Genomic DNA, 16503 nt, shown 5'->3' with positions numbered 1-16503 from the left:
AAGAAAATAGCTTTAGTGGCGATAAGGTTCGTGGATGCTTGGGATTGTGTATCAGTGGTGAATGGATTCAAGGAGTTGAGAGTTCAATTTTCGAGGATGTAGTCTTGTTTTTTTTTATGATCTTTACATGTATTTTCCGCACTTCTTATGTAATTCCTTTCATTCTAAATCATGTTTTGTTTTTAAAGACAATGGGATCCCATATCCTACTTATTTTATGAGAGTAACTTTTATTTCTAAAAGTTTCTAATAAATTTATGGTATTTTTGCAAATGTAAGTTTTATTAAGGATTTGTATGTATAGTTTCGTTTATGGTCCAAAAGTCTAGAGTAGTGGGTCATTACAGTTGGTATCAGAGAAACGGTTCCTTCGCATGAAGTTCTCCTCGATACACACGCTCAAAGCTCCGAATTTGACCGCCAAGTAAGTGTTTAAGTTACAAGTTATTTTGCTTATGTATATAGCTAACAACTTTAGTGTTTATGTTTTCAGTTAAGTATGAACGGAGCTTTAACCTACCAAGATATCCGAGCCATTAAGGCCTTAAAAAGAATAAGGGAGCCAAGAAACACTGTAGGAGCATAGAAAGGATCACTCGAAGATTGCTCTTGTTCCACCAAGAGATAGGTCACATTCAAGAGGCTAAGCAAATAATGTTAAGATCAACGGAACAATATGTACTAATAATTAGGCTATTTAAAGATTTCCATCCTGTAATAGCAGCCTTAGAAGTAATATGGGAAAACATGAATGATGAGGATGAACTACCATTAGCAATGAGATATTATTTCCTCTTAGTTAGGTTCACTGCAAAATTCGAGTTTCAGTTCACAAATGAGCAAAAACATAAGATTCTCACAAACCTTCCTAGAGGACACTTTGATGCTCATGAAAATGATGATTATGAGGGGATAGATGACGATATGTTAGATGAGGGATCGGATGTAGAACATCCCGATTTTTAGATTAATAGTTTTTATTGTTTGTTTTATTTACTTTTTATTTTATGATTGTAATAAGTGAAAACTATTTTTCCAAATGAATAACATGCTATTTTATTATCATGTATGAGTTTGATTTTTATTTTCGCAATCACAATAAGTAATATATAAAATGAATAATGACTAAGTTCGGTGAGGGTGGATACAAATCAATGAACCAAGTTTCGTTATTGAGAGTTAGGGGGCCATAGTAGTGGGAACGATTTTACTGATCCCAGCCCTCCCTCAATATGGTTAACTTTGGAACAAAGATAAGTTTCGAGCCTGAGGATTAAGTCATATAGGATGATTAGAAACACACTTAGAAAATAAAGATGACTTGTTTTTCTAAGTATAGAAACCCACTCTAAATATAAATAAAGACTTATATAACTTTTCATAAGAAGTCATAATAAATAGGTCCGAGATATGTTTGTTTTAGAATAATTTTTTACCTTAGAGCCTATTAGGGTAAGTTCTAACATGTTCTCGACTGTTAGAACTTTGTTGAAGATGTCGCTCCGAAGATCTGCACGCACCAACGGAAATGCCTCCAACGCTGTTCCAGCAACCAATAAAGTCCCTCCAGTTCGCCGAAGGGGAGTGCGTGCTACTGCCCGCCGCAACGCGCTGGCACTACAAGCTGACAACACTGCGGAGATCGCCAGACTGCGACAGCAAGTCGAGGAACTTTTGCAGCAACAACGCCAACAGGCTCAAACTCAGCCTCCGCCGCAGCCGCAACCGCAACCGCAGCCACAGCAAATGGCCCCATCACCCCAACAAGTTGGTCCATATGGGGGATGGCCAGTGACGAACTACGCGCCACATCCAGTACCGAACATGGTGCCAGTGTATGAAAGGTTCCGCAAGCAGCATGCTCCAAACTTCGAAGGGACTACAGACCCCTTTGAGGCCGAAGAGTGGCTAAGGAATGTGGAGCCGATTCTGGCCCACATGAATCTCAGTAATGCGGACCGCATATCCTGCGTCTCGTCTTTGCTCGAGAAGGATGCCCGGATATGGTGGGACTTGGTCCAGCAATCCCATGATGCTGCCACCATGACATGGACCCGATTTGTGGAGCTGTTCCACAAAAAGTACTACAACTCAGCTGTACTCGCGTCAAGAGTTGAGGAGTTTGCCAACTTGAAGCAGGGCACTTTAACAGTGGCAGAGTATGCTCGTCAGTTCGACCGCTTAGCAAAGTTCGCAGCAGAGATGGTTCCAACCGATTATCTGAGGGTAAACAAGTTTGTTAGAGGACTTCGACCAAGAATCGAGATGGGGGTTAAGCTAGCAAACCCGGGAAACACTACATATGCCGACGTTCTTGAGACGGCAATCGAAGTAGAAAGGTTGCAGGCCAATGTAAGAAAAGAAGAAGCCAGTAAGCCTGAACCTAGACAGCAGAGCCAACCTCAGGCCAGTCGGAACAACAACAACCATAATGGCAGTAATCAGTCCAGCAACAATGGTAACGGCCAGAAAAGACGGCATCCGGATAACAAGAAGTTCGACAGTGATAAGAAGGCATGTACGTATAATGGGGGAAATAGGCCGGGCTACGTGGAATACCCGCCATGTACTAAGAGTCAGAAGAAGCATCCTGGAGAATGTCGCGCCAACACCAAGGAGTGTTTCAACTGTGTTCAAGAAGGGCATCGTGAAAGAGACTGTCCTCAGCAAAATCCAGAAGGAAAGAAGGACGAAAAGATGGTTCCTGCTAGGGTTTTTGCTTTAACCCAAGGAGAGGCTGATGCTAGCAACAAGGTGGTCACAGGTCAGGTTTCTATCCTCAATAACTTATGTCATGTATTATTTGATTCGGGAGCCACTCACTCGTATATCTCGTTAGGAATGATAGAAAAACTAGACAAACCTAGTGAAAGATTTAGAACTAGGTTTGTAACTGAGTTGCCTTCGGGCAAAGTAGTTCTATCATCACGAATAGTACGAGGCGTATCGATCAAGATTGAGGACATAGAACTAGAAGGAGACCTGATAGAGCTAGTGATCAAGGACTTTGACATAATACTAGGCATGGATTGGCTAGCACGGCATGGCGCAACGATCGACTGCAAACGCAAGAAGGTGATGTTCGAGACTCCTGACGGCCAGAGACGATGCTTCATGGGACAAGCTTCAGGACTACGCACCCCGTTAGTATCATCTCTCAAAACTCAACAAATGATGGAGAAAGGATGTCAAGTGTTCTTAGCCAGCATCACGAATGTGGAGAAGGAGACATCACTTAAAGTTGGAGATGTTCGAGTTATACAAGAATTTCCAGATGTATTTCCCGATGACTTGCCAGGATTGCCGCCAAATCAAGAAATAGACTTCACAATAGAATTAGTACCAGGCACCGAGCCTATCTCTAAGGCACCATACCGGATGGCACCTACGGAACTCAAGGAGTTAAAGACGCAGCTACAAGAACTCCTAGACTTGGGTTTTATTAGGCCAAGCCATTCACCATGGGGAGATCCGGTACTATTCGTGAAAAAGAAGGACGGGAGTATGCGGATGTGCATAGACTATCGTGAGCTGAACAAAGTAACAATTAAGAACAAGTACCCGCTTCCTCGGATCGACGATTTGTTTGATCAACTCCGAGGCGCGACGGTATTTTCAAAGATCGATTTACGATCGAGATATCATCAGCTCAAGGTAAAGGGAGAAGATATTCCTAAGACAGCCTTTAGGACTCGTTATGGACATTACGAGTTCTTGGTTATGTCTTTTGGTATTACTAACGCACCAGCCGCGTTTATGGACTTAATGAATAGGGTCTTCAAAGACTACTTGGATAAATTCGTCGTTGTGTTCATCGACGACATTTTAATTTACTCCAAGGATGAAGTAGAGCACGAGGAACATTTGAGGATGATTTTGACGCGATTGAAGGAGCATCAACTCTACGCAAAGTTCAAGAAATGCGAGTTTTGGCATTCGCAAGTGGCGTTCCTCGGGCACATTATATCGAAAGATGGAGTTGCAGTAGACCCATCAAAGGTAGAGGCCGTGAAGGATTGGCCCAGACCAAAGAACGCATCTGAAGTAAGAAGCTTTCTAGGGTTAGCAGGTTATTATAGGAAGTTTGTAGAGGGCTTTTCAAAGATAGCCATTCCATTCACCAACCTAACCCGAAAGCAACAAAAGTTTAACTGGAATGATAAGTGTGAAGAAAGCTTCCAGTTGCTTAAGGATAAGCTTTGCTCAGCACCAGTACTTAGTGTACCGACACCCAACGATAAGTTCGTTGTCTACTGCGATGCATCGAAGCTAGGAATGGGATGCGTGCTAATGCAAAATGACAAGGTGATAGCCTATGCCTCACGAGAGTTAAAGGAGTACGAGCAGCGTTATCCAAATCACGATATGGAGTTGGCAGCGGTGGTCTTTGCGTTAAAAATCTGGCGCCATTATCTTTACGGAGAACGGTGCGAGATTTATACGGACCACAAAAGTTTAAAGTACTTCTTTACTCAGAAGGAGCTTAACATGAGGCAGCGCCGGTGGTTGGAGTTAGTAAAGGATTACGACTGCGATATCCTATACCACCCGGGGAAGGCGAACGTAGTTGCCGATGCACTTAGTAGGAAAAGTTATGGGAGTTTAGCAACTTTAGCCAGAATAGAAAAGCCGCTACAGCAGGAGCTTATCAGTGCCGGAATAGAAGTGGTTGTAGGCAAGCTGGCTAACTTGTCTATCCAATCGAATCTGCTAGAGGACATACGGATTGGTCAGAGACATGATGACACGCTAGCAACACATATGGATGCAGTCAGAGAAGGCAAGACTAAAGATTTCTCAATATCTAGCCAAGGCTTATTGAGATATAAGGATCGGGTATGCGTGCCAAATGATCAAAGTATTAAGAAGAAGATTCTGGAAGAAGCACACAGCACCCCGTACTCAGTTCATCCAGGGTCTACCAAGATGACTCATGACATCAAGGAAATCTATTGGTGGCCAGGGATGAAGAAGGACATAGCGGAGTATGTATCTAAGTGTTTGGTATGCCAGCAAGTGAAAGCGGAACATCAGCGCCCTGCAGGTTTATTGCAACCGCTTAGCGTACCAGAATGGAAGTGGGACGATATAGCCATGGACTTCGTGACGGGTCTGCCAAAGAAGAATAAGCAGCATGATTCCGCTTGGATAGTAATAGATAGACTAACCAAGTCGGCTCATTTCCTGCCTGTTAGAACTTCGTACACGGCAGACCAATATGCAGACATCTACATCCAAGATATTGTACGGTTGCATGGAATCCCCAAGACGATAGTGTCAGATAAAGGATCAGTGTTTACGTCAAGATTTTGGGGAAGTTTACAGCAAGCTATGGGTACTAAGTTAAGTCTTAGTACAGCTTTCCATCCTCACACCGATGGGCAGTCCGAGCGTACGATTCAAATTTTAGAGGATATGCTATGCGCGTGTGTACTTGATTTCGGAGGATCATGGAACAAGTACTTGCCGCTGATCGAGTTCTCGTACAACAACTGCTACCAGTCAACGATCGGGATGGCACCTTATGAGTTGCTTTATGGAAGAAGGTGCCGATCACCGTTGCACTGGGACGAGGTAGGAGAAAGGCAGCTTCTAGGGCCCGAAGCTGTTAGACAAGCTCAAGAAGCAGTAGCACTTATTAGACAGCGTATGCTTGCTGCTCAAAGCCGTCAGAAAAGCTATGCGGATACCAAGCGACGCGATGTGGAGTTCCAAGTTGGAGATCAAGTCTTTCTGAAGATATCTCCTATGAAAGGTGTCAAGCGGTTCGGGAAGAAAGGCAAGCTTAGTCCCCGATTCATAGGTCCTTTTGAGATATTGGACAAAGTGGGACCAGTTGCATATAGACTAGCCCTACCGCCAGCACTAGCCGATAGTCACAACGTCTTCCACATCGCGATGTTACGCAAATATGTGTCAGACCCATCTCACGTCCTCAAGTACAATACGATAGCGCTCCAGAAAGACTTAAGTTACGAGGAACGACCGGTTAGCATCCTAGATAGAGGGATGAAGCAGTTACGATCCAAGAGCTTTCCTATAGTCAAAGTCCTATGGAGTAATAGTTCTGAATGAGAGGCAACGTGGGAGTTGGAGGAGGACATGCAAGGCCGGTATCCGAAATTATTTGGTAAGTACATTTCGAGGACGAAATTCTTTTTAGTAGGGGAGAATTGTAGAGTCCAAGAACTTTACTTAGCTAGTTAGATAGTAGTATTATAGTATTTATAGCATTATCTTTGTAACTGTGGATTTTTGGTTCAGACCGGGAATTATTTGGACACTCATAGTAGTACTTATAGATTTTCTAAGTTTAACCTATAGTTTAAGAATATTAATGTTAACCTAAGGTTTGATTATATGACTGATATTAAGGATAATATTTATTATACTATAAGGTTAAAATAAGGACCAATAGGATTTTAAGCACATGTTATGAATGGGTGATTAAAGATTAAGTATTTTGAGGATTAAATTTAATAAGGGTAAAAGTTTGAATGCTATAAGGTCAGTCAGCAGCTTTGAATATGTTGAGGCCTTAGTCAAGGCTGTTTACTCCATTCAAACTTAGCTAAAAATGTGTAATTTCGTGTTTAATTAATCAGCGTGTGCCGATATATCGCAGCTATAGGGGGCGATATATCGCAGCACGTAGATACGGAAAACACGAGACGATGCACGACAGCCTCGGGCATACTGGCCCAGGCGATATATCGCCTCCTTCAGTATAGTTCAAAAGTTTTTGAATTCTTTTTCCTTTCAGCCATTCAACCTCTTGATAAGTCCAACACCTTTTTGAACGAGTCTTCAGCCTCTGCTGAACGATTATTCAAATTATTTTCACCTAAAAAGCTATTATTTTTATTCAAGTAAAATTTTGATCTTTTCATTCCTAAACTCTATAAATAGGACCTAGTACCCAGCCATTATTCACCTTTTACTCTAAGTTCAGAGGCTGCAAGTGCTAAGTGAGTGTGAGAGTGTAAACACCTGGGTTGGGGAAATCATAAGCTTGATCATCATAAGCTTATCAAACACTTTGGGAAGTAAGGTTCTATAGTATTTCGGTTCGAGGTTTAGATTGGTCTACAAGTCTTCAAGGTATTTCCATACTCTAGTTCATTGGTTTTATGTTATTTTCTTTCTCATAGTCTTCTACTCAGTCTTCTAACCTCATTCTTATTTTGGTTAGGAAATCTAAGAACTTGCTCATAATTTTTTGGTAAGTATGTTTCTCAAAGGTTTAGTCATTCCATTCCTTCCATTCTTTTCATTACTTTTTCTTCAATCTACTCACCCTGTTATATATGGTGTTAGGAGTGTTCCAAACGTCCCAACGCTGTCCTCTTATCCCGGTAACTTTGGTAAGGAAAATAGGATAGAAATGCATATGTTATATGTTCTATATGTTATCTTATGTTTCTTATGTTATGATAAGTGTTATGATATGTATGTTTGTAGGCTTGGGCATATGACCAATATGACTAACAAGACCCCAAAAATAGATTATGGGCATATGACCTACTTAGCTAGTAGGACCCCACTAATCTCATGGGCATATGACTTGTTTAGTCTATGGGACCCCAAGTAATAATGGCCATTATAGTATGTGTATGTAATAAGTGTTATGTTATGTCTTTATGTTTATTTTGTAATTTATGTACATGAAGTATGTGTTAGATTTTCCTTGCTGGGCATTAGGCTCATTCCTTTTTGTTTAAATGTGCAGGAAAATAGCTATTAGTGGCGGTAAGGTTGGTGGATGCTTGGAGATTGTGTATCGATGGTGAATGGATTCAAGGAGTCGAGAGTTCGATTTCGAGGATGTAGTCTTTTATTTATGGGTTTATGTGTAATTTTTCCGCACTTTCTATGTAACTCCTTTATTTTAAATTATGTTTTGATTTTTAAGACAATGGGATCCCATATCCTTCTTGATATTTTTGTATGAAACTCTTATTTTTACAAGTTACCTAATAAAATTATGGGATTTTCGCAATGTAAGCTTTATTAAGGATTTATATGTATAGTTTCATTAATGGTCCAAAAGTCTAGAGTAGTTGGGTCATTACAGAACAATAGATAATAACTCGATGGTAATTAATTAAGTAATTAATCATTATAATTGACATAGTTGTTTCTAAATATAGTAAAACCTCTCCATATTAATTATGTTTGGACCAACATATTTTATTACTATGAAGCTGTTATAACTTAATAGAAAAATATCTATAAAATATTAGAAATATACACATTTAAATTTAAATTAAATAATAATTGATGAAATATGTCAAATTCAATGTAAAACATTGGTAAACAAAAATGACATAAAGATATAGCTACAATGGAAATATCTATATAATGTTGGAAATATACAAAGTTAATTTATAAGTCTAAATTGATAATTAATTTTCTCATGAATTTTTTAGTATGTAAAAGATAACATATATATAAATATATGTAATATTAAGACAATTATTACTATGTGGATGCATATTTTCTAAAAGCGCGACCAAGAAATATTATAACTTATTAAAATGTGGAGTTTATTCCTATTTATAACTGGTCCCAAGTTGATACTAAAATTTTTTATGACTATATGAGAGTTATTTTAATGTAGAGTAACACTTTATGGAGGTTTTGTTGTAATAGTTTATACTTTCAAATTAAAACTTCTATAATATTAATAAAAATAGTACAAGTGTAGAGGGGTTAGATTTAAAAATATGGAGAGAGTAAAAAAGTGAACACAAAATTATTAGATTAGTGTTGTCTACATTAATTTAAGGTGACTATCATCTAGTTATGCAGTTAATTAATGCCCTCGAGGATGTGGAGCCCTAGAAGGAAACTTTTGGATGTAGCTTTCAAGCTTGCAGGATAGAACACATAATTATCAGTTTGTTGGTTGTTATTTTAATCTTGTGTTTAAGGAAGTTTAATTTATGTGTCTATAAGAGCATCTTTAATGAAGTGCCAAATTGGTGATGCATTGCTAAAATATAGCTTTCTTTACAAAAGAGTTGCTCCAATGGTGTGCCAAAAGTTGTGCCAAATTTGGCACATGCTAAAAGTTGGGCCAAATTTGGCACACAATATAGTATGGTGCATATTTTGCATCACCATAAATGCTACACTTTTTTATTTACTTTTATATAATTTTTATTATTTTAGTATTATATTTATCTATTAGCATTAAATGTTATACTTTTTACCTTATTATTTTATTATTATCTTATACTATCAACAATAAAATACAAAGAAAATGATTATTTTTTTGTATATTTTCAATAAATATCAAATTAGCATTAATAAAATATTAAATTTTACAACAATTTTTAAAGTTTACATTGGAGCATAATGCTAAAAATTGTGCTAAATATAACATAATATTTACATCTCCTATTGGAGTTTGTCTAATAAATTTAGGATATCAACTAAAATGTTTTATAAACTTTTTATAATATGTTGAAATAATTATGTTTTATAATAATTGATTATTGTAGTTATTATGTTTAGATAAATATAATTTTAATATCGATTAATTTGACAGTTATGGCTGACGTAATTGCTCTATCTCACGGGAGTGATGGATATGTGTGTATCCTTAACATAAGGGACCAAACTACATGTACTATTGATTCTCCACAAACTAGAGATGAAGAGATGGATGAGATGAGAGAGCGTGTTCGACAATTAGAGGAGCACATCCGGACTCATTGTATCACCCCGGGATCTCAATATCCCCCACCACCACCTGATGATCTCGATGTTGGAGCAACGAGTCAGTAGGACTTATGTATTAGTTTTATTACTATGGGCTATTACATTTTCATGTTTAGGACAACTCTTTATTTTGATTGAGCAAACGTACTCTTATGTTTTTATTTATATGTTTGATATAAGTGTTTTAATTTTAATGTGCTGTTTTATATTTAATTGAAATTAAATCAATAAATAAATATACAAATGAATAAATATTGCACATATAAAAAAAAATCTCGGTTCAGTCTATACCGAGGACAGTGCCCTCGGTATAGCCCATCCAGATGACAAAATTGGATAGGTTTCACCGATGATATTGTCAACTATATACCGAGAACAATTATCCTCGGTACAACCTATACCGAGAACATATTTAATGTCCACGGTACAAGTTTTCCGCTACCAATGAGGATGTACCGAGAACCATCTACCAAGAACATGTTCTCAGTAGAAGCTGTACCGAGAATATTCGGTCGTCTACCGACGACTTTTGGTTCTCGGTATAGGCCCTGTTTTTTGTAGTGTAGTCATTATAATTGACATAGTTTTTTCTAAATAATAGTTTATATTTTCAAACTAAAACTCAAATAATATTAATAAAAATTGTATAAGTGTAGAGTGATTAGATTTAAAAATGTGAAGAGAGTAAAAAAGTGAATTTTCTTATCATTCTCAAAAAATTATCAGATTAGTGTTGTCTACATTAATTTTAAGAATTGAAGGTGACTATCATCTAATTATGCAGTTAATTAATGCCCTCAAGGATGTGGAGCCCTAGGAAGAGACTTTTGGATGTAGATTTCAAGCTTTGAGGATAAACACATAATTATCAGTTTGTTGGTTGTTAATTTAATCTTGTGTATAAGGAAGTTTAATTTATGTGCCTATAAAAGCATCTTTAATGGAGTGCAAAATTAGTGATGCATTGCTAAAATATAGCTCACTTTACAAAAGAGTTGCTCCAATGGTGTGCCAAAAGTTATGCCAAATTTGGCAAACAATATAGTATGGTGCATACTTTCCATCACCATAAATACTACACTTTTTTATTTATTTTTATGTAATTTTTATTATTTTAGTATTATATTTATCCATTAGCATTAAATGTTATACTTTTTACCTCATTATTTTATTAGTATCTTATACTATCAACAATAAAATATAAAAAAAAAATGATTATTTTTTCTATATTTTCAATAAATATCAAATTAGCATTAATGAAATATTAAATTTTATAAAAAATTTTAAAGTTGTGTATTGGAACATAATGCTAAAACTTGTGCTAAATATACAATATATTCACTTTTTGTGACAGATATAACATAATATTTACATCTCCTATTGGAGATTGTCTAATAAATTTAGGATATCAACTAAAATGTTTAATAAATTTTTTATAATATGTTGAAATAATTATGTTTTATAATAATTGATTAATTTAGTTATTATGTTTAGATAAATGTAATTTTAATATCGATTAATTTGACAGTTACGGCTGACGTTATTGCTTGATCTCACGGGGGTGATGGTGGAGGATGCGATCCTCCACGTGCACCGTCAGATATCCCAGTTCATTGTGAACGAGGTAATACATTATACATTGATACACTCCTTAATTATGGTATTAATTTCTTGCTAAACTTAACTCTCTTAATTAAATATATTACTAATAGAAACTTTTTGCGTAAATGTTCTGGGGTCAACAAGGAAAATAGGAAGAAAATAAAAGAGCTCAGCTACAGAGGTTCTCAGTCAATACCAGCCCTGCGCTATAAAAAAGTAAGTTAATTAATTCTTTTTAAGTTTGTTTTTCTTATTTACGTTTAGTATTTTTTTAATATGTACGTGACGGTGCAATTTATCGACTGGGAACTTGAGGCGATCCCGGATAGCTGGATGGATACTCACCATAAATCAGGCACAGGATGGGTGACAGAAACAGCCAAAAAAACCTTGGTACATTAAGATATTTTTAAACATTTTTCAAAATTTTAATTGTTTGTTTACAATACATAATTACATTATATATTGTATCACAGGATGAATTGGGTGCATATCGCGATACACATCAGACACAATCAACTGATACTGAGAGTTCACAAACCAGTTTCGAGCGCGCATGAAGATGACGACTTGTCTTTGGTACAAACTGTCTTCGAAAAATGACGTGGCCACCAGAAAGGATATGTGCGTCTCCTTAACATAAGGGACCGAACTACATTTAGTATTGATTATCCACAAACTAGAGATGAAGAGATGGCTGAGATGAGAGAGCGTGTTCGACAATTAGAGGTGCACATCCGGACTCATTGTATTACCTCGGGATCACAATGTCCCCACCACCACCTGATGATCCTGATGTTGGAGCAACGAGTCAGTAGGACTTATGTATGAGTTTTATTACTATGGACTATTACATTTTCATGTTTAGGACAACTCTTTATTTTGATTGAGCAAACATACTCTTATGATTTTATTTGTATGTTTGATATAAGTGTTTTAATTTTAATCTATTGTTTTGTATTTAATTAAAATTAAATCAATAAATAAATATATAAATGAATAAATATTGCACATATAAAAAAAATCTCGGTTCAGTCTATACCGAGGACAGTGTCCTCGATATAGCCCATCCAGATGAAAAAATTGGATAGGTTTCACCGATGATACTGTCAACTATATACCGAGAACAATTATCCTCGGTACAACCTTTACCGAGAACATATTTAATGTCCACGGTACAAGTTTTCTGCTGCCGACGTGGATGTACCGAGAACCGTCTACCAAGAACATGTTCTCAGTAGAAGCTGTACCGAGAACATTCGGTCGTCTACTGATGACTTTTGTTCTCGGTATAGGCCCTGTTTTTTGTAGTGTAATCCTTATAATTGACATAGTTTTTTTCTAAATAATAGTTTATACTTTCAAATTAAAACTCAAATAATATTAATAAAAATTGTATAAGTGTAGAGGGATTAGATTTAAAAATATGAAGAGAGTAAAAAAGTGAATTTTCTTATCATTATTAAAAAATAATCAGATTAGTTTTGTCTACATTAATTGAAGAATTGAAGGTGACTATCATCTAATTATGCAGTTAATTAATGCCCTCACTGATGTGGAGCCCTAGGAAGAGACTTTTGGATGTAGCTTTCAAGCTTTGAGGATAGATCACATAACTATCAGTTTGTTGGTTGTTATTTTAATCTTGTGTCTTAGGAGGTTTAATTTATGTGCCTATAATGTAGTAAACTAGCCCTTTTGGTAATCTCTTCCATGATATAAACCCTTTTGTCAATCCCCACTGCTACAAAAAGGGCGTCTTAGGGCTTGCGGGGTGCGATTCTATTTGAGAGCCTTAAATACTGAGTTTTTTAGGACTCGCACCGGGTGCCCTAAAAGAATGCGAGCCCTAAAAGAATGTCCGCATGTCCTAAAAGATCCTGCTGAGTGCCTTTAAGTAAGTCTTTTAGGTCTCTTTTTGCGTGCCCTTAAAAGTTATATTTTTAATTTTTAAAAAATTTATTTATTTTTATTTTAAATTATGATTTGGATGAAACATTTATATACACATCTGAAAAATTATAGATTAAAGTAACAAAACTTATATAAAGTATTTACAAATCTAATAAAACAAATTTTGGAACAAATATAACACTACTACTTGACTCAAAAATCATATAGCTTTGTCTATAAACATAATCGTCTTGACCTTAAAAAAAATATAACTAGATTTACAAAGTAAATAATTAACCACTCAAAAAAGAAACTTTTACTCTAATAAAATTTACAAATAAAATAAAACACTAAATTCATTGTCAAACAACATGAATTTCTTCTTCTTGTCCTTGTACTCACCCTCGTCACCAATAATCTTTCCAAAGTAGGGATTGGCTGCCATGAATTTCTTTCTAAAATCATCTCTGAAACATGAAAAATTACATTATAATACACCAAACATGAAAAATTATAACTAGATTTTTATTGTAGTGTAAATAAATAAGTTTACTTACAATTGTTACACAACTCTTTGCTACCAATGTCTCAGTCCAAGTGTGACAACATATTCATTGCGATATCATTTATAGGAGTATTGTCATTAAAATTTTGAAGAGAAAACATTGAAGTATAAAAATAAATCAAACATAAAATCGGACATCATATCCCCTAATTTATTAGCCTAGCCATCTGTCACATTCAACACAAACAATTCAAACAAATCAAACAACGCACATGGTTTCATCCATATATCACCACAGCACACAAAATTCTCAAAACCTACTTCACTAATACATACAAGTTTTCAATCTTTCGTTATCACCGCAGCACACAGAATTCTCAGAAGCTACTTCACTAGGAATGAATATCTAAGATATCCAAACCCCACTAAAGTTATACAATTTATATTGAAAATAAAAAAGAAATACAATATAATTATGACTTTGTTGGTTGTTATTTTAATCTTGTGTCTAAGGAAGTTTAATTTATGTGCCTATAATGCTGGAAACTAGCCCTTTTGGTAATCTCTTCGGTGATATAAACCCTTTTGTCAATCCCAGATGAGGAATTATGTAATGAGGTTTAATGGTATTTTCTACTTTTTTGAATAAAACTTGACTACAGGAAAAAGGGGTTTTAGCGACGACTTAAGTCGTCGCTAATTCCCAAAATATAGTCGCTAATTGTTTTAGCGACGACCTTGTCGTCGCTATTTGTCGTCGCTAATTGCTGGTCGCTAATTGGTTTTAATCAGCGACGAAATGAAAAATGTCGTCGCTATTTCCTTTTAGCGACGACATGTGGTCGCTAAAAGGTCCACTTTTTCGTCGCTGTTAGTTTGGAATGTGCTCTGATTTTTGAAATTATTTGGGTATTTAGCGACGACATTTATCCTTTTTTGCGACAACATGTTGTCGCTAAAAGTCTTTTTTTTTTTTTTTCATGCCTAAAGAACTATTATATATACTTTAAAAAAATGTCATTATTCAATATATATACTAACACATTTTTTTGCTAAAAGATTTGAAATAAAAGAGAAATTTAATCATGCACAAAATTATATTTTTACTATAAATATTTATATAACAAAGTACTACCATAGTAAAATTAAAATACATAAATATAAATATTTTTAACTAGGTGTTGTAGGATCGGCACCAGGACCTTGCTGAGAAGATCCAGATCCCGAGACTCCACCAATCCTAGCCAAGTGCTCCTCTATGGCTCGGAGTCGCTCCCTCACCTCTTGCATGTCTTGTGCGGTAGGAGGTGGTTGGGCTGGTTGAGGTACCTCAGCCGCTTCACAATTCGCCCTCGTGCGAATCCTACGACCAAGACCCGGCTGATAGCCTCGACGACGTCCAAAGATCGTCTCAACAAGAATAATGTCATCATCTTCTCTCGGGATAGTACTCGAGGCAGAGGCGCTCGTAGATGATTGCGACTGCAGAGTGTCACGTTTCTCTATCATCTTTTCCTGTATCACACAATTTTCAAGAATATTAGAATTTACAACACAATAAAGTAAGAACATCATAAAATATAAATTTGCTTACATAGTTATCTTTTGCTGCCTTGCTCACCCAACCTTCCCCGTCTATATACTTAGTCGCCATCCAAATCTCTGGAACCCCAGCAAGACACCCAGTTTGTAAATCACGCTACAATACAAGAAGTTTGAAAAAAATTAAGAAAAAAAATCATTATAAAAAAACATAAATAAAAATTATGTAAAAAAGAAAGTACCTTCTTGTAACGAAGGGCTGGCGTAGACTGTGAACCCTGCACGATTCTCTGTTTTTGTTTTGCACGGTTCGCAGAGTTAGTCTCAGAACGCCTCTGCAAAGAACTTGTGTTAACCATATGTTAAATTAACAAAAATAAATTAAAAAATAATATTTTTGTGAATACCTTCACTTCAGGGCGATCAAAATACTGGAGCGCCTTCTGCCATTTCTCCACCACCAAACCATCAGGAGGATGTGCTCGACCATTCTTTTTTAAATGAGTGGACAAGTCATTCTTCCACTCCGAGTAACGATCAACGCACGACCGTTGAATGCCCAAAAGAATGCTGGGGAGGTTCTCTGAGGCATATCGACTTCGACCAATGTCGAATAAATCATCCTGAATCAAAAATATAAAATAAATTAGCTAGATTTAATATTAAAGTGAACCCAATAAAAAAATTATAGAAATAAATTACCTCTAGACGAGGAAGTATGCGATCTCTAACTTCGCTGGGTACTTTATCCCATCGGTCGTAGTCGGGATCGGCATATTGTCGAATGAGAATGCCGATCTCTCTAGAGAAATGTTGGGAATAATTACCAATTTCTTTGTAAGTCTTCCCTCGAACATCCCACTCCAGTGGTAGTGGTCTACCTAATGTAACTCTAGCTTCTCGAGTTGAAAACCCCTTGTTGAGGCCGCGCCTTTTCGTTTTAGTCGTCACTATTATTTCTCAAATACATATAATTATTATATACACATAAATAAATTAATTCAATATATTCATCCAAAAAAAATAATTGCATGTGTTACCTCTCTCACAATCAGCCTGTATCTGCGTTGGATCTGGAGGAGGATTTGCCCCACCATCCCCTCCGTGATGTTGCATAACCGCAGAAGACATATCTAAAAAAATTGATGATATATATGCATTGATAAATTTGTACAATCAAATTTCAATACATTTGAACAACCTTTCAATGTAAAAATAATATAAGCTTCACTATA

The 16503-nt window shown here is 36.3% G+C and overlaps 1 protein-coding gene across 1 annotated transcript; it reads right to left on the bottom strand.

The window, feature by feature from the left end:
* Positions 1 to 15241: 15241 nt before the first annotated feature.
* LOC133783668 (uncharacterized) lies at positions 15242 to 16399 on the bottom strand. Its single transcript, XM_062223317.1, has 5 exons — positions 16309 to 16399; positions 15971 to 16218; positions 15676 to 15891; positions 15511 to 15603; positions 15242 to 15425 (listed from the first exon to the last, which is right to left on the bottom strand). Exons 1-5 carry the CDS (start codon positions 16397 to 16399, stop codon positions 15267 to 15269), a joined length of 807 nt encoding a protein of 268 aa, XP_062079301.1. The 3' UTR covers positions 15242 to 15266.
* Between the last annotated feature and the right edge of the window lie 104 nt (positions 16400 to 16503).

Source organism: Humulus lupulus, chromosome 6 (genome assembly GCF_963169125.1).
Source record: "Humulus lupulus chromosome 6, drHumLupu1.1, whole genome shotgun sequence".
Classification (NCBI taxonomy): Eukaryota; Viridiplantae; Streptophyta; class Magnoliopsida; order Rosales; family Cannabaceae; genus Humulus; species Humulus lupulus.
The sequence above is the reverse complement of the archived record's forward strand: the minus strand, read 5'-3'. Positions and strand labels throughout refer to the sequence as shown.